The sequence below is a fragment of the Zonotrichia albicollis genome, chromosome 12, assembly GCF_047830755.1.
Source record: "Zonotrichia albicollis isolate bZonAlb1 chromosome 12, bZonAlb1.hap1, whole genome shotgun sequence".
NCBI classification, from domain to species: domain Eukaryota; kingdom Metazoa; phylum Chordata; class Aves; order Passeriformes; family Passerellidae; genus Zonotrichia; species Zonotrichia albicollis.
Window position 1 is genome coordinate 3529556 of NC_133830.1, and position 22256 is coordinate 3551811.

A 22256-nucleotide genomic window follows, 5' to 3' on the forward strand; every position below is an offset into this window, starting at 1 on the left:
TCAAATTCCTTGATGCATCTAACAATAGATGTAGGGCGGGAAGGACAGGGTGGATTCAGTTGCGTGCCCTCCTGTGCCTCCCAAAATTCGGGCTGCACTATGGGCCTGAGTCTGTGGTGGTGAAATTCAAAGCAGGTGGCTGAAATTGTGGAAGCTCTGCCTCCTCCACCCGGGCCTGCCTGGCATAATATTATCTTCACGCCTGAGCGGGGAGGACTTGGCTTATTAAACTTGCAAACCTGCCTTGTGCTCACCCTCGGGTATCCAGGACTGCCAGGTCTCTGGGGCAGGATGCTCTAATGCTCCTTTTACGCCACGTCTACCGCAACGAGGCCTCCTTAATTGGCTTGTGGTTCCCACCAGCACTGCCAGCACGGAGCCAGCCATGCAGGAAAAGCTGCCAGCCACAGCTCCCGCTCGCTGTTGGTGCATCATTAGCTCACATGTTGTCTCTCTCCCCAAAGACAAACACACTGGGTAGCCAAAGAGGTCTGTGGGGAGGATGCACGGCAAGATCCAAGCACAAGAAGTAGGGGGAGCACAGGTAGTTCTCATTCCTATGCCCCATTTGGTTTTTCCACTCTGACAAATCTCAGGTTTTCAGTAGCACGGGGGAAACTTGCAGTGAAACATCCTTTTCTTTCCCTCTCTTTTTTTAAAAGGACATCCTCCCCCTTCCTTGCTTTAATCACTTTAAAACAACCCTAGAGGAGCAAGACTTGGGTAAATAAATGTGGGAACCAGGGGAGTTCTTGAACTGTTAAAGAAATCAATATAAATCAGAGTAACCTTGCCCTGATGTCTTCCTTATCACCTCTGAAGCTCTACCTGCCTTTGTCTAACAACAATCTCAGTTAATTAGATAATTAATCTAATTATCTAATTAGGTGGAATCACTAATAGCTATTCCACCTAATTAGGCCAGTGACTGTATCTCAGCAGTGGTGGTTCTCTCTTTCTGGCTAACCCTCCACCTTCTGCCATGCCTTGAAACCAGGCTCTGACACAATTCACAGCTCTTTGTTTGCTTTAACCAAAACCACCTGGAAGCAGTTTTACATTTTTTTACCCAGGCTTTCCTTGAATGAAAGCAAGGTGGCCAGTTGGAAAGTAGAAAAGGAAGCTCTCAGAAGATTAATTTTTTTAGCAATGAATGCAGGAAGCTCTTCATTGTTTTAATCCATTCTCCTGATGTAAGATTAATTTTAGCCCTGAACACAACAACCTGTTATGAATTGATCCTAGGGAAGTATATTGCTCTGAGGCTGGGGAAACAACATAAGTAGCTTTTCCCTCCCTTTATTTGGACAAGTTGAGCTAACTCATGGCTGCAGTCCTAACTCCAGTCTCTTCCCTGCGGAAATGTGGGTTGTGCTCCCGCTGCAGCTTTCCCAATCCGTCCTCTGCGTGACAGCCCGAGGGAGCTGGCAGGAATTAAAAGCAGCCCAAGACCATTGGTCCCCAGGCAGCAGAGTCCCACTGCTCCTCTCTGCAGGGATGCTGTGCTTGGCAGCACCACCGTGCTCGCTTTGGATCACCTCTGCTCCTCCACGAGCTGTAGGTGCCCTCAGGGCTGCAAAGCTGCCATAAGGCACTCGTGGGGAATTTTCCCTTTAATGCCTAAATTGGATTGAAGGGTGTTTTGGTGCATTCCAAATGAATCAATGTCTGTCTGCAAAACAGCCAGACTTGGCCCTGAGAAGAGATGGATGTGCTCATCCCTCACACCCAGAGCTCTGCTTCCCTGGGATCCCACCTTATGCGCCAGGAAAAGCCATTCAACATCTGAGAGGTCAGGAACTGAGACTCTTCCAGCCCCAGGGATGTTTAATGGCTCACTCCATCCCTACCTGTCACAGGAGAGCACTGCTGGATCCCCTCTGACACCCACAGCCTTAGTGGGTACAACTTGGAGCACCACTCTGTTGGGCTCAGTCACAGAGACCATGGGAACCCACGCTGGAGTCTGGATGAGGTAAAAGGGCCAGGTAGGTTCTGCAAGAGCATCTCTGCAGTGAACCCCTTCTCTGACCTGGAAATGCTTCCTTCCTGTAGAGCTCTCAGGTTAATCTGCTGCAACAGCATCCAGATCTGTGATCTGATTCTGGGGAGTCACCTGTTCCTGCTTGACTGGAATGATGGGCAACTCACAAATCCACAGCTTTTCATTTTGTTTTATTCTGTATTTGGTTGGGTTTTTTTTCTATATGTATATGTAACTGAAACACCACAAAATGTCTCCTTGGGGTAGCTGGATTTTTTTTTTTAAAAAACAAGTTATGTATTTCATACATATATATTTTTTGAGCTGCTTGGAGCAAAAGTTGTCTCAGCATTCTCATTTTGAAACCCCCATATTGAGGTGTTTATTACAGAGTCGTGAAAATCCACATTTAGTTGAACTTGGCAAATGTTTTTTGGCTTGAAGCAAGTTTTCTTTTGAAGGAGTTTACTATTAAGTGTTTAAAGGGTTTTTTTTCCCCTTTCTCTCTATTTTTCTTTTGAAAAAGCAACACCTTCCAGAACTGGGTTCAGAAGCAGAAGGCCAGCTCTGCAGCAAGTGTGAAATCTGTGAGTTGAGCACAGAGCTGCAGCCATTCATGCTTTTTTCTGACATCTGTTAAGAGAATGGGAGGAAGGGAAATCAGCTGTACTCTAGGAGAAAAGAGGCTTTTTTGTTGTTGCTGTTTTGGTGAGTCCTGAGTAGCTGCACTCCCCCAGATGCTGCTGATCCCAGTGCCAGCTGCACAGAGCACAGCATCTCTGGCTGCCTGGAGCTGGTGCTTTCACACACCCCAGAGCAAGGCAGATCTGCTGTACCTGGGAGAAAATTGAGCGTGCAGCAGGCTTGTTGTTGTTGTGTGACTTAGACGTGTATTGAACAACAACATTCCTGACAGGGGCTGGGATCATGTTGTTACAGTTCCACTGGAGTAACACAGCTACTGCTGCTCTGCTTTGTGCTGTGGCTCAATATCCATGACAGTCCATCCTTGGCTTTTCACTCCCAATTTTCTCTGCTTTTTCAAGGTGGGCAGACCCATGGTTTCCAAAGTGAGGATGTGCAGGTGGATAACCAGGTTTATGTAACCCCTGCCAGCAAACTGCCCATCCCACAGAGCCAGGAGCAGGAATCACTGGTGGGAAATGGCTGCTGCTGCCCAGGGGAGCCCTGCCAAACTCCTCTGCCCCTTTTCAGCCTGCAAGCTGGGAGATGGGTGAGCATGAGGATGGACAGAACAGACAGCCAGATCTCAGGCTGCACATGGGCAGGACCAGCCCTAGTGACCTTGTGTTTGCTTATGGAGGTGGACAAACATCTCCATAGAGAGCCAGGACCTCCCTGCTGCCTGAGCTGGCTGCTGAACTTGAACCCAAATGGGATGGCGTCTGAGATTCTGAAATACTGTAGACAGAGCTGATTGGGTTTTTTTTTCCCACATTTTCCCCACTTCCAGTTTCTGGCAGCAGCTAGAAGTGTGAGTACCAAAGTCTCTGGAGCAAGCCTGCTTTCTCTGGCTCTACCTTGCAAAGTCAGGAAGTTTGAGGAGGTCTGATAATCACCCTTACCTTGCGTATTTACCAGCTCAGTCTCCACCCGAGGGCGTTCCCAGTGCCCTACCTGAGCTGGCTGTGCTTGCCACCACCGTGCTGGCTGGCTGCCACTGCAGTGCTCGCTGTGCTGGGATACACAGCATTGGTAATTTTGGTTCCATCTCCAGTGCTTTTCCCATTTTTGCTCTCCTGTTGAAGATGCTCCAACAAAATGGTGTTTGTGCTGTGGAGATAGCAATGGACTGCCACCACTTTGTATCACAGACAGGACAATTTCTCTGCAGTATTTAAGGTGCCTGGCTGGAATACTTGTGGTTGGACAAGTGTGAATTTGACTTTACCTGTACTGGGGCTTTTCAGCCCCTTCCACAATGCATTATTCACTCAGGTAATTGAATTGTGATGTTGACTTCCCTCACTCATGTCATCCTAATATTTTAAATACATTTTATCAGGAGTTATTTTTTGACACTGGTGCTCCCACATATCATTGCTATGCAGATGTTACACAGATCTAATGACAATTTTCCATTTGTTGGGTTTCACCAGTCTGTCCAGCAACTTTGTGTGTTTCCTTATCACAGGCTCCAGTGTTCTACAAACAGCTTAGACCTAGGAGATCAAGGTGCTTTTTCCTGGTTGCCAGCATCTAGCCCAAAGGGGGAGGCAGATTTGGAGATGTTGCTTGTTTCTATGGATAATAATCAATAAGACCCGTTAGGGAGACAAGTACATACATCACTAAACTTTGACCTCTGCTCTCCAGATCAGTCCCAAGATGCCTATTCATATGCTGGTGACATCCAGATTGCGCTGTTGCAAAAGCCTCTTTGCTTGGGAGGGGATTACAGATTTAAATTGCACAGCCTTTGCTATCTGTAGAGTACAGCATGCAGGATGCTTAGCTAGAGCCTCTAGTTTTTGTTGGCTTTCTTTACTACTCAGCTGAGTTTTATATTTAACGCTGTTGCATGCAGAGTGTTTTATGCCTCTCTACCTTTCAGGCTGTTTTTCACTCCAGTCTGTCTGGCATTTTAAGGGTTTACAGACCCCGGAGATTCCTGGCACTGGCTGCTGCTTGCATATTGCTCCTCATCTTTCAGATCCTTTTTCTCCTACGTTGCTCTTCGGCAGGCTGTTTCTGATAGAAAGTTTTTGGCTTGCTTTTTGAAGTTCCTGATAGTCGGCATTTGATCACTTGCTAATTCAGTTCTACAACTTTTTTCCAAAGAAACCATGAAAGACTATCTAAAAATAGATTAAAAAAAAATAGAAAGAAAACTTTAAAAATACCCTTATTTTGCTGAATACAGGAAGTTTTAAGTTTTCTGGGAGGAAAAAACCCACATACCAAATTTAGAAGCAAATCAGAGATCCCAGGATGTTTGAGAAATCCATTTCTCGGCACAAAAGCTGGATGAAGAGTTTTCTTCTCCCTGTACGTCTTCCCTTCCCTTGAGAGAACATCCACTGAAATCTGCTGGGTGGGAACAAGCCAGATGAGATCCTTTGGTGTGGGTGGGTGAGAAGGGAGAGACAGGGCTCTGGTGACAGCATTGGGGTCTGACCTCAGCGGGATCACAGGCACTGTGAGCTGCTCTGCTGGGTGATTCCTCTGTGAGTGATCAAGGTCCATCTTTACATTGAGTGCCTCTGCTCCTCCCTCTGCAAAGCTGTTTCTGTTCCGTGTTCCTCTGAAGGTTAGAAACAGATGTCTAGTTTCCATCCCACATGTCCAGCATGGATCAGTTGTGCTCTTCATTCTTGTCTAAGAGCTCTTGCATTGCTGCAATGTGCTGCCTCCTTCCCCAGTGCATTTTACAGTGGTCATACCTACTCCTTTGTTTCAGCAGGCTGAGAAAGTTGAGTTTTTAGAGACTTCTTTCATAAAACAGGTTTTCCATTCCCCTGACCATCCTAGAAACTCTTCTCCATGCTTGTCCGTGCTTGAATGCATTTTTGTCTTCAGCTGGAGAATTCCAACAAGATCTTGCTTGTGCACTGTTCAATGGTGTTAAATGCTTCCGTCTCTTTATTCATTGGTACTTCTGACACCCCTGCTTGGCATTGGCTTTTCCAGGAGCTGTCACACCAGTGGCACTCAAACACCTGAGGCAGCTCTTCTCCCTCCTGCTTGCCAGACCAATGAGCTTCTGCTCCAGGTGAGAAAGGCTGACTACAAGCAGCCAGCTGCCAAAGACAGTAACTGAGTATTTCACCCCATTTCCATTTTGCTCTCTCAAAGTTGCTCTCTTTTTTCAGTGCGACATTCTCATCTTCTCATCTCCTTTTCCTAATGGAGTCACTAAAGGAAATATCAAGTAGTGCTCAATCCACAGGCAGTTTTATGAGGACCTCTACCAATTATCTCTCCAGCTCCTTCTTGCTTCATCCCTTGCCCACTTTGCTATGCTTGTGCTCTCAGCACAACTAAAAATATCCCATGTGACCTTGCATCCAACTCATTCCTGAAGTCTGGAAAATGGAACACTGTGTGGTAACTTCTGCTTATCATTCCCCCCCCCCCAATTATCAGTAAAGTCTCTGAGTGTCCCTGTATTAAGCCAAAATGGTTGTTAATTCAGTAAGTTTTGCTGGAGTGTGCATACATCTCTGTGCTGCACCAGGGCCATCCATCAGCCAGCTCTGTGTTTATACAATCCCTAGCACAATGCTCTTCCCAAAAAGCTTATGAACTCAGTCTGGGCCATATATCCAAAGATGTTGTCAAGTGCTACGTGATATTTCCAAGAGTAGTTTCCTCCTGACTTCTCTCTGGCATCAGGACCCAAACCCCATGGCAGTTAACGCTGTGCTTTGAAAGCAAGAGAGGGTGCAGTATGTTGGCCACCAGTGCCTCTGGGCAATGCTTGTTTTCTGGTTTGGTATTTTATTTTGTGGTGAAGACTTCCAGGCTCTGAGCACAGGCTCTTGCCTGCCTTGCCAAGGATGCTCTTATGTATGGCAAACATTATGCTGCTTTGTGTGAAGTCTGCTGGCCTTCACACAGCTTCTTTTTCTTCCACTCCTGGACAGTTTCTCCTCATGCTGGAAACCTGTGGAGGTTAAACACATTTAAGCCTCTTCAGGAGGACACAGCAAAATGAATGCTGGTTGTCAAGGCGCTCTTGTGTAGGTGGCTCACCATTTCTACCCTCAATTGCTAATTTCCCTTTCTACCCACTTCTACTAAAAGGTGCTAATTGTGTGGTGATACGCAACTTCCCTGCCCCGGAGAGCGGCAGCATCACTTCTGATCCTTCTCGGTCTGGCAAAATTACTAGAGAGATCTGTGTCCTGAGCCTGATTCCAACTCCTATATAACAAATTCCTTATTAAATCCACAGCAAAGGCATTTACTAGTGGTTAGACTTTGGGCTGTTCAGGGCAGCAGTCGCTTCTGAGAAGTTATGCATGTCTGATGCAAAATTTAAAAAATGTGTATTTACCACAGTGACCAAGGGGGCTGAGAAGCTCAAGTAAATATTTATATTTGGCATTGAACCCTATGCAAAAACAGTGACTTTGGCTGGGTGCAGCATCCCTGTTTATTTTTAAATCCTTTTTATACTGATGGTCCAGGTGCAGGGAATTACCCCTTCACTCTTGGCACCCCAGGTTTTTGAGGTCTCACTGTGCTGAAGAAGCTGCTAACAGGGTGTTTATCTCAGGAGCACATCTGGGAGCATCTCTGGCCAGTTGCTCTGGGGAGGGAGATGGATTGCCACACTGTGGGCTTGGGCTGTTGCCTGTTTTTAGGGCTGAAGCAGGAGTAGCTGCAATGCCATTGGGGTGAGGGGACGCTGCAGAGGGGAATGAAGCTCCATCTGTTTCATCCCAACATCTCTGTTCAGATATGAAGGATGTACTGAAGTTTGCTCTGGACCTCCCAGCATAGGCTGTGGCTGCTGGGTTGGCCCAAGAGGTTTGTGGCCTGTTGTGAACCTGCCCTCCCCACTGCCGTGTCTCTTGTGCCCTGGAAACACCTGCAGCAAGGTCTCTTTACAAGGATTTTGCTATTAAAAACCCACGTGGTGAGGGAAGGGTGGGAAGAAGTGGATTAACAGGATCCTCTCACAGAAGAGAGTACTCTCAAACAGCACACATTTGGCATCAATGAGAAAGTGGCATCTTCTGTAGGCAAGGGTGGGAATTCCTTCAGGCGGATTTAGGACCTGCTGAACATCACTGTGAAGTTCAAACCATTTAGCTGGAATGAGTTAGAAAACTTGTGCCATGTGGGAGCCTAGAAAATTCATTCCTTACAGTTTTGAAATCCAGACTACCGGAGTTAAGGCGAAGTGTTAAATAACTTGCCCAAGGCTGCCTTGCGAGGACATGAGAGCCCAAACTCCATTAAAAATCCTCAGATGCTCAGAGGGGTGCACTACCTGTGCCACCTCAGTTAATTTTGAGGCTGGCGGGATAATTCATTGAGTGTGAAAGAAATACCCCCACCAAAGCACTTGCCCTTTAGCTTGACTGTATTTTCAGCCGTGACTTTTGCCAGTGGTTCCTGTCTTGGTGTGTTGGTGTCTGGAGATGCCAGCAGGGAAGTGCTGCTTGCAGGACACAGCACCCCAAAAGCTCTGTCTGGATCAGCCCACCAGTGACCATGGCACTCCTCTGGAACCCTCCATGAAGGAAGAGACCCCCAACTGTGGCTTGAAGGGTGTTTGACAAACTGGGAATGATCACCTCCTGATGGATGCATGGGATTGAATGAAGTCACGCTGTGCTTGGCTTGCCAAGTTTTTAACACGTGACGTTGAAAGGGTTATTTGTCAAGGAAGGAAGGTTTCCAGAGGAATTGATAACGAAGGATGTAGCAGGTTTTTGGAAAGAAAATAACTTTTGCTATGAAAACAGCAACCCTGAAACTTTTTTTAGGAGATAAACTGCTTTCTAAAAATGGGCCACAGCTCCCTGCTGCTTCCACAAAAACTTACTTTATGCCTGTGGTGGTTGTCACTCTGCTTAACACAACACTGTGGAGCTAAGGGAAACACTTGTGGAAGAAAATGGGAGATGGACCATGCCTAAGTCAAAATTTCAGTGCTTTCTGCCTTTCTGTGCTTCTCAGGTTCTGCACTGACCTTGTCCCCAAGAATGGTGCTGTTCTTGTCCCCACACTCTCCATTGTCACAAAGGTCTGGAAGTGATTGCACACCAGGTCTCTGCTTACCAGACCCCACAAGCACTGCTGAGCTCCTGTTCCCACACAGATTCCCAAAGCAAATGTTACAGCTATAATCTAAAAGAGCAAAAATGTTTGGAAAACAGCAGATGCAATGGGAAAATGACACTTCCTACATGTGATAATTGTGCAACCTTAACTCTGCCCTTGGAGTATGTCTGCATCTTGCTGTATTGTTCAGGAACTTGTGTGGTGAAGAAAAAAGCCAGTGGAAGTCTGTCTGGAAATGAAAGTGGTTGGTGGAGGTGACAGCAAGGGTTAAATTACCTGGGTGGGCATGGGGGGGAGCTGGGTAGAGTAAATGGATTACAGGAAGCTCTTAAATATGGGAGGTGACTCTGTCAGCATGATTTGACTGTTAAAATGGGCATTGCTCGAGGGAAAAACCCTCTGTGGCTTGTGAGTCCAGATTCCTAAAGCTTTAATGCACAGGACATGGTTATGTTGCCTCCTGCTATGTAGGTGCCTATCCTGCTTTAAGCCACTTACATTGGTTTGCTTTCAAGCAATAATTTTATTTTTTCCTCTTGTACTCAGCCATGGATTAACCCTGCTCAGGCTGTCTCCACGCTCTCCCTGCAGCCCCACTCACCACTCTCTCAGGTACAGCCCTGTGCTGCCCACATCCCTCCTGTCTGCCCTGCGCCTTGCCTGGGGATGAAGTTTGCTGCTCACTGATGGGAAATGTTTGCCTGGTTTAGTCACCACTGAGAAGGTGGGAAAGCACAGTGAAAAGCACAGTGGAAGAGCACAGTGAAAGAATGCCTGCTCTGCAAGTCGTGTGTGGCTGTACCAACTTTTTACCCTTCACTCATCACCCCTTGCGCCATCCTTGCTCAGCTGCTCACGGCCTCGTCCCCGCTGGCTGCCGCAGAGGAAGCAGCCCCATGCGAAAGGGGCTCAGCAAAGGCAGTGACAGCTCATGCCTGCCATGTCACCATCCCATCCCTGCCAGCGCTTGCACAGGCCCCGGGGGCCGTGGGGAATCTCAGGGTAGGACTGCTGCTTTTCGGGAAACGCCACTTTTGGAGAATGACACTTTTTAGGAAAGCCACGTTTTGCCACCTCAGGAGTTTTGCAGAAGCACAGCCCGTGCTTGGTGGAGTCGATAGATCACTGAGGGACTGATGGGAACATTTCTGGAAGCAGCACTACAGCAGCGCTGTCGAAACACCTTGGCCTCTGGGCGGGCCGCTGCCCTGACCCCGCGCCTGAAGCCAACTCACGGAGGCGGCAGCCGAGGCATCCGTGAGGGCACCGGGAGCCCGTCCCCGAGGTCAGGGCACGCCGCAGGAGTTGTCTCCCTCTGCCCAGCCGCTCCGGCACTCCCAGCGCAGCCACCGGCCGGGCGAGCCGGCTCTGGCCGCCCTTCCCCTCTCGGAGGGGGCCTGCCGTCCCCCGTGCGCCGCCGTCCCGCCCGCGGCAGCCCCGCTCCCCGGGGGACAGGCGGGCGACGAACCCTCCGAGGGGGCAGGGACGGGAAGGGGCCACCCGCGGGCTGCGCGGAGCCCGAGCCCTCACGGCGCGGAGGGGCCGCGGCGCGGGAGGGGCGGCCCGCGGGGGCTCCGCGCGGGCGGGGGTGGGACCCGGCGGGGCGGCGCAGGGGGCGCTCCCGGGGCGCTCCCGGCTCCCCCCCGCTCCCTCCCCGGCAGGGCCGGCGGCGGGGCCGCCCCCATTGGCCGCGGCGCGGCAGCAGCTCCGCCCGCCGGAGCGGCGCGGCGCGGGGAGGGAGAGAGAGGGAGGAGGAGGAGGAGGAGGAGGAGGAGGAGGGAGGGCGCCGGGCTGCGCTGCGCTGCTAGTCCGGAGCGGAGCCTGGCAGCGGCAGGATCGGCGGCGCGGGGTGCGCAGCAGCCGGAGCCTGCTGGACGGAGGCAGCCCCGTCCCCCCGCCCTCCCTCCCCTCGCCTCTTTCTTTGTGCGCAGGGCAGGGGCGGCCCCGATCCATGGTCATGGGCGACAAGAAGAGCCCGACCAGGTGAGCGGGGGCGCGGGGGCGGGCGGGGAGAGGCGGTAAGATGGAGGGAGCGCGGCGCGGCCGCCTCTGCCCCGGCCCCGGCCGAGGGGATGGCGGCGAGTAGGCCCTGGCTGGCAGCCGCCGGCGTGTGCTCGGCCCCGGCGGGGGGAGGCGGCGAGGGGCGCCTAAGATGGAGGGAGCGAACGGGGAGGGGGCGGCGAGCCCGCGCCGCCCCGCCAGGTACGCGGGGGGCCGGGGCGGAGGGGGGGCCGCGGGCGGGGAGAGAGTGAGGGAGGCTCCTAAGATGGAGGGAGCGTGGAAGGGCAGCAGGAGGAGGAGTGCCGGTGTCTCCCAGCCTGCCGCCGGTGCCAGGGCTGGTGCGGTGCGAGCGCAGCCATGGCGGCTCCGCTCGCTCGCACTCCCCGCTCCGCGCACTCGCCGCTCCCAGACAAAGGGAGGTTTAACAAGGTGGAGGAGGGAACGCGCCTCCCAGCCCGCAAACTCGCCCACCCACCCTCCCACCCTCCCGCCGCGGGCGGGGGGACGCGGGCGGCCCGGCCCGGCGGGTTCGGCCCGGCGGGGCCGGGGCGGAGCTCGGCGCCCCCCGCACCTCTCCGGGCCCGGCCCGGTCGGGGTTTGTCGGCTGCTCCCGGCCCCGCGGGAGAGCGGCGGTGCGAGCAGGCGCTGGGTTTCGGGGCTCTGTAACATGGTTTCTCATGTGTGTGTTTTCTTTCTCTCCTCCTCCTCCTCCTCTCTCTCTCCTCCTCCTGCCGCCTCTCTCCTCCTCCCCAAACACACACGTACACACACACGCTTTCCCTCTCCCTCCCCCTCCTCAAGGCCGAAAAGGCAAGCCAAACCTGCAGCCGACGAAGGCTTTTGGGATTGTAGCGTGTGCACCTTCAGGAACAGCGCCGAAGCCTTCAAATGCAGCATCTGCGATGTCAGGAAAGGCACCTCCACAAGGTACGTCCGCACCTTTGAACGCGGCTCGTGTTCCGCGCTGGGCTGCGCCGACTTGTTGATTTTTTTCTCTGTTGCCTGGATATCGGCTGGTTGCATCCCCTCTCTCCCCCGATGCGGTCCCTTCTGTCCCTGTTCAAAAGCTCGCGGATTTTAAAAATTCTCTTTCAAGCGTTTAATTGGAGCTGGAAGACATGTTTCGTGGATGTGGCAGCAACCTGGATCTTTTTGTTCTGTGCCTTTTTTTTGTTGTTGTTGTTGCTGGTGTACAGAGATCCTTTTGGAGATGCACAGCCGGCCAGAAACGCTCTGACTCGGTTTGGGTCATGGCTTTTTGTGGTTCGGGTGGAGGTTTACCTGTGTCTACGGGAGTGGAAATGATTTAGGATTAGGGAGCGAGAAAGGAAACGGCTGAAACTAAAGATGCCGTGAGAACAACTCTCGCCCTGAGATGTTGATCTCTCGGTGGCTGTTGTCATCAGAAAGGAATCGGCTTTGTGCTCAGTGTGGGAATGGTGCGGGTTTTTGAAAGCTTTAGCTGTCAGGTCTCTGTGATTGCCTTGCTCTGAGAAACTGTGGAGGTCTTTGTGAGGTGGTGAGTCTGACACGCAGTAGTTAATTTAATCTCAAAAAAGCCCCCAAACTTGCTATTTCTCAGTTAGAGGGTTCGGAAAGTTTGTCCTGCCAGTATCAGTTGTCGCTAAAGCAGGCATGTGGTGCTGTGCTTTTCTTTTTGTGATTTGTTCTACCATGTTGATTTCTGATTTTGTTCATATTGTACCTTCCAAATCTGAGTTCCCATTGCAGTGCTCTGCCAAAGAAATAGTCTGGGAGGTTTCCATTGTGAGAGGCGTCGTTTTCCTGGAGTGCAGCTGTGTATTGAGGTGCTCTCATCAGCAGGCTGTTTGCATGACTTGGCTGTCTTGGCTTGATTGACAAAGGAGGTGAAAGCGTGTTGGATTGTTATTGTTCGCACTGTGCTTTAGACAATGTGAAGTGCCTACATTTTTAATGGGGAGCATGTTTTCGGGCCATTGAAACTCTCTGAGTTACAGTAACAGAGCGCTGAAGTGCTTCACTTTGCTTTTTGTGATGCACATCAGCTACAAGTATCTGTGCTTTTTTACAAAATGTACAGAGGTGTTCAACTTAAACCACTAAATAGCGTGGTTAGAACATTGAGTTAGGTGCAGCTTTGGGACAGCAGCGTTCTGCGCGCACCTGGAGCTCATTCTTGACTCGTTCAGTGTTATTTAGTCGTGCAGCTGAACCTTCCCAGCACGTTTGATTCCTGTGGGTTTGTGCTCCTTGGCTTCCCGGCAGGCTCAGGTGGAACGTGTTGCTCCTGGACTGCTCCTCAGGAGCGTGGCCATGCTGTCCCCAGCACTCCCAGTGCCACACCAGTGCCGGGGTGCCAGTGGGAGCAGAGCCCTGATGAGATGTAGGAGCCCAGATGGGATCTATTCTGTATCAGCCACTCTTATTTTCATTGGCCACCATGCTGCTGTTCATTTGGAGAGCAGCAGCCTGCTCGCACAAGCCTTTGCGTTTTTATTTTTTGAAGAGATAATTTTCCAACTGTTTGTTGCAGTAGTAGGATGGGTTGTCTTTTAAAGGGCCATTAAGAGCAATAGCAGTCGATGATTTCAGGTTAAGAGCTGTAGCCTTACTTGCAGATGTGATCCTCGGGTCTAGAACATTGTAATTCTGTTTAGCTTTTAATGGACCCTTATGAATGGCTTCTAATTTTAATTCATTTAATTCATCAGCTTTCTATTCATTTTTGCTGCTTTTAAAATGGCTTTTGTTTGTAGAATTTGAGAAAGTATTTAAAATATTCAATGGCCCATCATGTCTTCTTGCATATTTGTATAATTTATGAATAAATATAACAGAAAGCAGGAGTGATTGAGTGCTGTGAGAGAGCATTGTGTACTGGGAAGTTCTGGGAGGTCAGAGCTATTTGTGGTGTTACTTTGAATTTTATAGTATGTGACGTACAAGTCAGTGCTTGGAAATTATTCAGAATTTTTTAAATAAATGACTGATGTAAAGATACTTAATGAGTTATGATTGATAATTTATTACTTGAAATATAAGGTGTCTGATGAGCTTGACTTTTAAGTTGCAATTTGACAAGTTGATGACACTTTTCCACAGTTAAAACTGCCTTGCTTCATTGTGACTTACTTCAGTAACACTTACGGAAATTTATCAAACTCACTTAAAAAAAAAACAAAACTCAACCAAGTAGTGAAAGACATGGTGAGGCAACTGTTTTTCATCAAATTATTGTGTGCAATCACAGCATGCCCAGGGATTTTTTTAAGATCTGGTATGACCTACTTCCCCCCTCCCTCTGCTGTGAAGCCAGTTATTTGTTGTGGAATTTACTTTGGCTGATAAATATTCTCTTATTTAAGAACTGGTGAGGCCCTGAGCTAATTCTCACCGTGTGTATATTTTTTCAGACTCAATATCATCTGTTGGTGTGTGGGAGGGGTGGCTGGCAGCAGTTAGAAGTTTTATCTTCTCAGATCCAACTATCTCCTTCCCCTAGGATCTTGTAAAAGGAGCTTCAAACAGCAGTGAGTTTTAGAGCTGACCTGCCAAGTCAAAATCCTTGTAGAGGCTAAACAGTTAAATTGCATTCAGCTGTTTTTTTCAAGGAGCTGTTTATAAATATTTCAGGTGCACTTTTAAATAAAAATTAGGTCAAATCCATCTCTGAAGAATTGTTGTGCAAAGATTATACTAAACCTGTAGCACTTGAATACTGGATTTGTTACAGTATGTCACTAACTTCCATTTCTCACCTGGATTCTTGCTATTTGATGGTTAAACTTTTATTACTTTCTATTTAGGCAAGTATGATGAGTTTTTTTACTGTTTCCCTTCTGTGAGGATGATGGCACAGACACCAGAGCTCAGCTGGGTGAGATGATGATTGAGCTGGCTGCAGAGTGAGCAGTGGGGAGTGTTTGCTGGGGCTTGCAGTGCCTTATTCCTTTCCTGGAGATGTTTATTGGTGTCACAGCACAGGGAACTGCTGCTGGTCACCACTTTCACTTGTGTCCTGTGGCTCTTGTGGTGGTTTGCTCTGGTGTAGCAACACCAGCCCCTGCACTCAGGAGAAGACTGGGACTGCCAGGAAGTTTGCTGCACAGATGCAGGTTCCTTTCCAATATCCATTGCTCCTTCAAACACGGAAGGAAAGTTTACTTTGGATTTCCTAAGAATGTGAGGGCAGGATTTGGCCTCGTATTTCCTGTGAGTTCCTATCTGGGGGTAGGTGATGGCTCTCTGTTTCTATTTGTTTTTCTTAGTGGCATTCTTGCTCCTCTTCTCCTTTGGTTCTCTGATAGTTTACATATATTGTGTTCCTGTACACCTCTTGTAACTTCCTCTCTCCTCCCAGGCAGGGCTGGAAGTGTTTCTGCATGGGATTGTTTTCAGACTTCATTGTGAAGTCAATATTTGCTCCCCTCCTTATTTTAAGGGGAGATTTTAGGGAAACTGGTTTTTGAAACTTTCTTTCTGGGTGAATAGGCAAGTGGTGTGATGTGGTGGAGCTTCTCTGATGGTAATTGTTCTCTAAATTTGGGATGAATGCTTTTCTTTTCCAAACTCCACATCCCCTTATCATCAATGTGCCTTGAGTACAGAGAAATGCACTTAAAGTCAGTGGAAAATGTGAAAGCAACAAATGGATGTCTGATATGCAAATTAACAAAACAATGGGAGCTTTTACTACAAAAGTGAGTTGAAATATGTGTGTCCTCTGCAAGTATAAATTGAGCAAGCATTTCTGTTTTATTTGTTGCTAATACCTGTATGCTTGAAGTGCCAGATTTGGAGTTTGCATTAAGTGATGTGAATTGTGGAATGCCCAAGAACTGATGACAGACAGACTGACTGAAGGCAAGTTGTGCTTCACCTTCTTGCCATCCTTGTTTTTGAGGGTTGGCTGAGCTAAAACTCTTTATATTTATAAATGAATTCTCTTGTATGGAACAGATGTGTCAGGTACTGGCCTTTGTTTCCCTTTAGTTCTGCAGAAAATTTTCACATTTGCAGGATCTGAACTCCCTTGAAGGATGCAGACTACTGTCCATGCCACCATGGAGAAGTATTCTCTTCTGCATCCAAGCTGGGCTGACCAGAATAGGCACCAGATAGTCCTGCTATTCCTGGAATGAGGAATCAGGCTTATGATCCTGACCTTCATACAAATCATATGTGCCCTGCTTATTTGCCATGTGTTTGCAGGACTGTTCTGAAAACTCTTGCAGTGATGTGTGGCTGTGGTGTAGGTTGGAAGCCAAGTGGTTTCATTTGGTTCTCTCAAGTTAGTTAGCTTTCACTTGCATAAAGGTGGGTTTTATTTAGCATCATAGCTGGCCTTAAGATGGCCTAATTTCTATAAAAATGGAATATGTAACTTGTCTAAAAAAAGCTGTTGTGGAAGCAGCGTTGGTGCTTTTACTCTGGAATATTTCACTATTTGGATTGTTAAATCATCCCTGTTTTTCCTGTTGATTGCTGAATTTGAATGGCTGTTGGATTAGCAGGAGTGAGGCATTGGCTGGACTGGAGTTGTGGCAGTGTTCCACTGGAGCATCCACATGCTGAGGATGTGTCCCCTCAGGGACTGCCCTTGGGGTAGGGGAGGGTGCAGTGGAACTGCCTGGGCACTGCTGGAATGCACAGTACCTATTGGCAAAATGTTTGCCCACGTGCCAGGGGTTCTCAAGATCCTTTTTGTCTCATCCCTTATTCCCCAGCACTGCCTAAAAGTGAGTGGCTGTTACTTAGTGGATTTGGGGAGTGCTGCTGCTAGCTCTGGCAAACCCACCAGGGCAGAGGAGCCAAGGGCAGGAGCAAACACCATCTGACAGGCAGACAATGCTGATGGTTCACAGCAAACCCTGAATTCTGGGGCTGTGGTTTGACAGCACACCAAGTTTGAATCTGTGACTTGTATTGCAGAACCACATGTGTCTCAGCCACATGGCCTGGAGTATTGATCCACTATGAACTGACTTCTGCTACAGATCCATGCTACACTTAGTTTTTAAACCAGCTTGGAGTTAGTCTGTGAGTTTTCAACTGAGCAGATGAAGCTGTTCAGCTTCAGATCAGCTATTATCTGTCAGCCTGGTGCAAGCATAACCCTGGCACAAGATCTGTGTCTTGTACTTTGGCTGTTTGAAAGAAGTGAGAGTTGTGTCCTGATTTGCTCTCTGCGGTGTTTGGCTCTGATTAATGATCTCATTACCATCACCCCAGGATTTCTCTTAGATCTCAGCACCTCTGGGAAATCATTCTCAGCAGGGAGAATCCTCAGTGTTGACGTGCAGCACCAAGGCAATACCCCTTTGCTATGGTTGTCAGATTTGGGTACCTGAGAAGCTGTGGGTGGCAAATTCAATAGGGAGTATGGTGGTTCCTGAGACTCACTTTGCTTCTATCATGTTTTTTCTGAATGTCCTACTAAGTAACAATAGCTGTACCTGGTTGTTTTCCTTCTTTTATTAGGATAAAAGATCGTTTGGTTAAAAGAAATAAAATCTTCAGCATGAGAAAGGGTTGTTGATAATATTTATGTAGAGTACGTTCAGGTTAATTGTGGGTGGCAGGATTTAATCTCTGATTTCTTGTGGAGCCTCTCTGAAGATCTAATGGATAAACTGTGACACTGAGCGTGTTAATGCATCACTGATAATATGCAGTGTGGATATTATTCATTTTTCCCTTCCTCCATAGGCTGCTTTTCTGGGACATGGGAATCTAAATCAAAGTGTATGTGTGTGTAGGAGGAGAGGGCATGCAGCTCTCTTTTATTGCTGTGAGCAGACGTGGAGTCCACTGGGATGCTGACCCCTGGCTCCCCACAGGTCCTTGTGGGGAACTGGTAGGCAGAGGAATGCAGAGCAACTTTCTCTGCATGCCTTTCTTAATTGCCCTGATTGTTTCACGTTGCCATCAGCTGCTGCTGCCTTTGCAGCGCTGGTGGGTGTGTTTGCACCCTGATGTGGGGTTTGTCTGCTAAGAGGAATTGGTTGAACTGGAAATAAGGCAGTGTGCAGTGTTGCCCAGAGTGATAGCTGAGAGGAGGGAAGTGGTGGATGCACAGTGTGGTTCCCTGTGGCATCCTGAGTGTGCTGTGCTCAGTGTTGGTGTTCCCCTGTAGCGTGCAGCACTCTGGGACTCTGTTTTGGCTGAACTTTTAGGTCCCTGAAAAAAATGTATGAGACCCAAGACCCTCCTGAGGGGTGAGAGGAGGCAAGAAGTGTGTTGTGGGCTGGATGGGTTGTTTGGCTGGCTACACCTGCCTTGTGAGCTGTAACTTGGGCACCCCTGCCATAACTCCAGCTGAGTTCACTGCTGATCTTGAATCGGGTGCCACTTGTACTCCAGCTGCTCTGGCTTACTGTTCCTTGCTGTGCCACTGCTCCTTTTCTTCCTGCTCCACTCTTCTTGAACAGACAGGTCCTTCCAGGGTCCCTTGGTGAGGGACACAGAAGTTCACAGCACTTCTGGGGAGTCCTGCTGTCTGCAGGAATATGGCAGCACAGTGAGACACAGCTCCTGCATCAGGCAGAGCATGTGCTCTGCTTGTCCTTTATTTCATGTGCATCTCTCCTTGTCTGGGGAATTCTTCTTAGGAGGAAACCCACTGACCTATTTTGTGGGATTTCAGGTGGTTCTGTAGGTTAGTGGGTTCCAGTCCTGCAATGTAGGTCACTGGCAAGGTGTGCTGGAGTTTTGTAATGCACAGCTCTGACCTGAAACAGGATTTATACAGACTCTCTCTGTGCCTGTGTCTTGCAGCTGTACTTTCTCTCTTTGCACTGCGCTATTTCCTCACAGGGTAAAAGGAGAAACTTGGCCATTTCCAGAGGGAAGAGGCCTTACAGGAGGGTTTGTGAGTGTTTATTTGAAGTTGTTTCAGACAGGTAAGGGCAAATTTCCCTTACTGCCACTTTAAAAAGACAAAGAACACTGAGTAGCCCATCCATGCTACCCAAAGCAGATGTCCAGGATTGCAGGATACAACAGAAATAATGTGGAAATGCCTCCATTACGTTTATGTAAGTTCCTTTTACAGCTGGCATATGCTAAATACATTGATTGTCTCTGTGCAGACAGATTTCCTTTACATCAAGCAGAGCTCCTTTTTGCACTTTTTTGTTGCATCTGGAGGTACAACCAGACCCTTAACATTGCTCTTCCCATAAACCAGCTATTAATTAGGAGCATGTTCTTTGTAGCAGAGTGCTAATTGGTGCACCAGCAAAATCACTGCCTGTTAAACATGGCAAGGATAGTAATTCTGACTGGCTCAAATATAAGTGAGAGAGAACAGCATCACTTCTCTTTGCTGGCCCACTGGGTTTTGTTTGACTGTTCACTAACTCATTGTATTCCAAATATGTGAATCTCTTGTTCTCCCAAAATAATTGCTTAAAACTGGATATTGCTTGGATAGTATTTTATTCCTGAAGTTCTCTCTGTGTTTCTGAAAGTTCAAAGTACACCCCCAGTCTTCTGTTAAATAATAGTAAAAATTCATAAGGAAAAGGGCTTGTAGGGATCTAAAATATGGCTCATGAAACCAGGAGACCTGATTTGAACTGAATGTGATCTTTTATAAGACACTGGCCTGGGATTGTGGAGCACACCCTTATGCCACAAGGATCAAGGTACTGAAAATTCAGAGAGGGAATTTTTGCAAGGGTGTGAAGGTACAGGACAAGGGGAATGGCTTCAAACTGGACAGAGGGCAGGGTTATAGTAGATATTAGGAAGAAAGTCTTCATAGTGAGGGTGGTGAGGCCCTGGCACAGGTTGCCCAGAGAAGCTGTGGCTGCCCCGGCCCTGGAACTGTTCCAGACCAGGTTGGATGGGGCTTGGAGCACCCTGGGATAGTGGAGGATGTCCCTGCCCAGGGCAGAGTGGTTGGGACAAGGTGATCTTTAGAATCCCTTCAAACCCAGACCATTCTGTAATTCTCTGTTCAGAAGTTCCAAAAACTTTAGTTTTAGGATCTTACCAGATTGGTCGTCTTTAAATAAAATGGAAGCAAAACAAGTCAGTTTTGGATTTTATTTAGGGCTAAACAAGGAATAAATGTTTAGACATGTTTTCTCGAGCAGATTGTTTATGGGGATTTCAGAGTTATAATGAATTGTTTGTAACATGCAGAGGTGCTAAGTGAGACAAAATATCTTGCCTGAGATAAAGCTGTCTTCTTCAGATTTATATTTTTGAGTAGACAGAAGTGAGACTGATCATAATCTAAAATATTTTATCTGAACTAAATTATTTTTGTGCATGTGGAAGTGTGGCTGGGTAATTCATGTGCAGCTTCACGTGGTCCATTTGGGGAGGTGGACAGAGGGTGCAGAACTGCTGGGATTTGGTGGCTTCAGTGGTGTAAGGTTAATCAGAAAACTGCTCCCAATGAGTGGAGTGTGGGTTACTCCCTGCACCCCAGTCTCATATGTGCAGTGTTTTATACATTATAGGGGTATTTATTAATGGAATAGAATGGCTCTTGTTTGGTTTTTTGGGCTTTTTGGAGGGTTGTGTTTTTGTGTGTTTGGTTGATTTTTTGTTGTCTATGTAGTAAATAAATACATGGAAGGATTTATATTTTTTTTCACTTCTGTTTGCAGGTGACAGTGGGGCTTGTATGATGTTAATGTGATTTCAGCCTGTGTGAGAGATGCTGGAATTCACCCTTTAGCAAGTCAGCTAGCTAAATATCCTCAGGATGCCATTTTTAATCTGTATGATTATATTCACTGTCTGTGTTATAATTTGATCAAGAAATTTATGTCTATGGGATGTGTTTCATTCCTTTGTTTAATTAAAAAGAAAAAAGATCTAGTTTAGCAGAAGGATGTAAATCTTACTTGTCCTGGGTGGACAAAGCATGCTGATATGTTCAGATTGCTGGAAATGTGTGTCTCTGCTGAAATATTTGGCTCTCATTATATATCTTGGAGCTCTTATTCTGAAAGTGCTTTCACTGTTTTTTTGGAAGTGGCACCGAGCACTTTCTCTTCCTGAGATGAGATTTCAATAAGAGAGGCAATACATTGATGGATGGTGGCCCTGTGATGGAGTCAATCAGCCAGTGCAGTCATTTGTCTCCTGGGGACGCAGGGTAGAGCACATCATTAGCAGCAGAAGGGGAGGCTTCCCTCTGTAATGCTAATAGGGCCAGGGAGCTGCTTGCTGCCTGTTTGCTGCCATTGCTCCATTATTACAGGTGCCTTGAGGAGGAATAAAACCATTTTCATTTGTTATCTATGGGCGTGGATCAATTTAACAGAAATATTTAATAAGCTTTAGGAAATGTTTGTGATTCAGCATAGTCTTAAAAATTTGTAAACCCGCATCACGTAAAAATGGTGAATTATTCTGGGGGAATTGTGTGTGTCTTACTGGTTTTACACACAAGCAGCTTGAGTGGTGGAGAAGAGACAGGCAGCTGGCTGATTTGAAGGGCAGGGGGTCTTAATTGGAGGAGAGGTGTTGGAAGGGGAGCCCTTGGGTAGCAGAAGTTACTGCAGCAGTCTGGTGGCTCTGGGATTCTGTCAGAGCACCAGGGAGGGAGGGTGGCTTGTGCAGGGACAGCTGGGGCTGTGCTGGTGTGTGGCAGCAGCCCTGGGCTCAAGGTAGCTTGGTGTGCTGGGCATCACCCAGCTGTGCCCAGGGAGGGTGAGTTAACCTCCATGGCTGCTTTGCTCCTTCCTGGGCTCTTGGGAGCACAGCAGTGATCCCAGAGCAGCCAGCCTGGGCTTCCCTCAAGGTGGGCAGGAGTGCTCCTGTTGTGGGGTACAGGGCTGCAAACCTTGGGTAAGCACAGTGTGTGTCCAGAGGTGGTCAGTTCCAGCAGGGCACACACAGAAGCTGGAAATGTTGGGAGGAAAGTATTGTTCCCAGTGGCTGGTGGGTGTTTCTGTACCCTCCAGCACTGTGAGTAGGGGCCTGGCAGCTTGGACATAGCTTTTTTTTCCCCCCAAAAAGCTTTAACTTACTATGAATCTGCACATTTAAGTAACCCACCTGCATATATTTACCTGTCTGTAAAGTAAATGCACTATGAAGTCCACATAAAGATTATAGAATGTAAAGTTCATTTTTGGGGAGCAATTTAGGTTCTGAAATGTCTTCTCCAAAACTGCATGTGAAGTCAGACTTAACAAACAGTGTTTATCTTCTTTTCTCTGAACTGTATAGATAATGGTTAAAAAAAAGAGCAAGGGCAGGCAGAAAGCAAGTGGTGTTGAGCTGCTGGAATGGTGTGCTGGGTACTTTTTGTACCTTTATTTTCTCTTGTGTGCAGTGATGTCTTTGCTCCTGGAGAGGAATGGCTCAGCTGTGTGGTACTAAAGGCATGGGGTTGTCAGAGTTGTGCAATTTTACATAGGGGTTAGCAGAGCATGCTTTGTCATGGGTGTGGGAATACAGGGCTCTGGCAGCAATTAAGAGTCATTAATTAGGAGTACTTAGTGCCGGATGTGAGTCAAGTTAGTTGTGAGTTGCTTAACTTCTGAGGTCAAGAAGATCTGAT

The 22256-nt window shown here is 48.0% G+C and overlaps 1 protein-coding gene across 3 annotated transcripts in view; it reads left to right on the top strand.

The window, feature by feature from the left end:
* Positions 1-10475: 10475 nt before the first annotated feature.
* RYBP (RING1 and YY1 binding protein) overlaps positions 10476-22256 on the top strand; it is a 41267-nt gene continuing 29486 nt past the window's right edge. Inside the window, exons 1-2 of one of the 3 annotated variants that reach the window (XM_074550344.1) lie at positions 10476-10726; positions 11546-11671. In XM_074550344.1, the coding sequence (XP_074406445.1) occupies positions 10695-10726; positions 11546-11671 (158 nt within the window). In that variant the 5' untranslated portion in view covers positions 10476-10694. Of the gene's footprint in view, positions 10727-10774; positions 10946-10983; positions 11672-22256 lie in introns of those variants that run through there. The other 2 variants (XM_074550345.1, XM_014269257.3) reach the window with 2 other exon arrangements.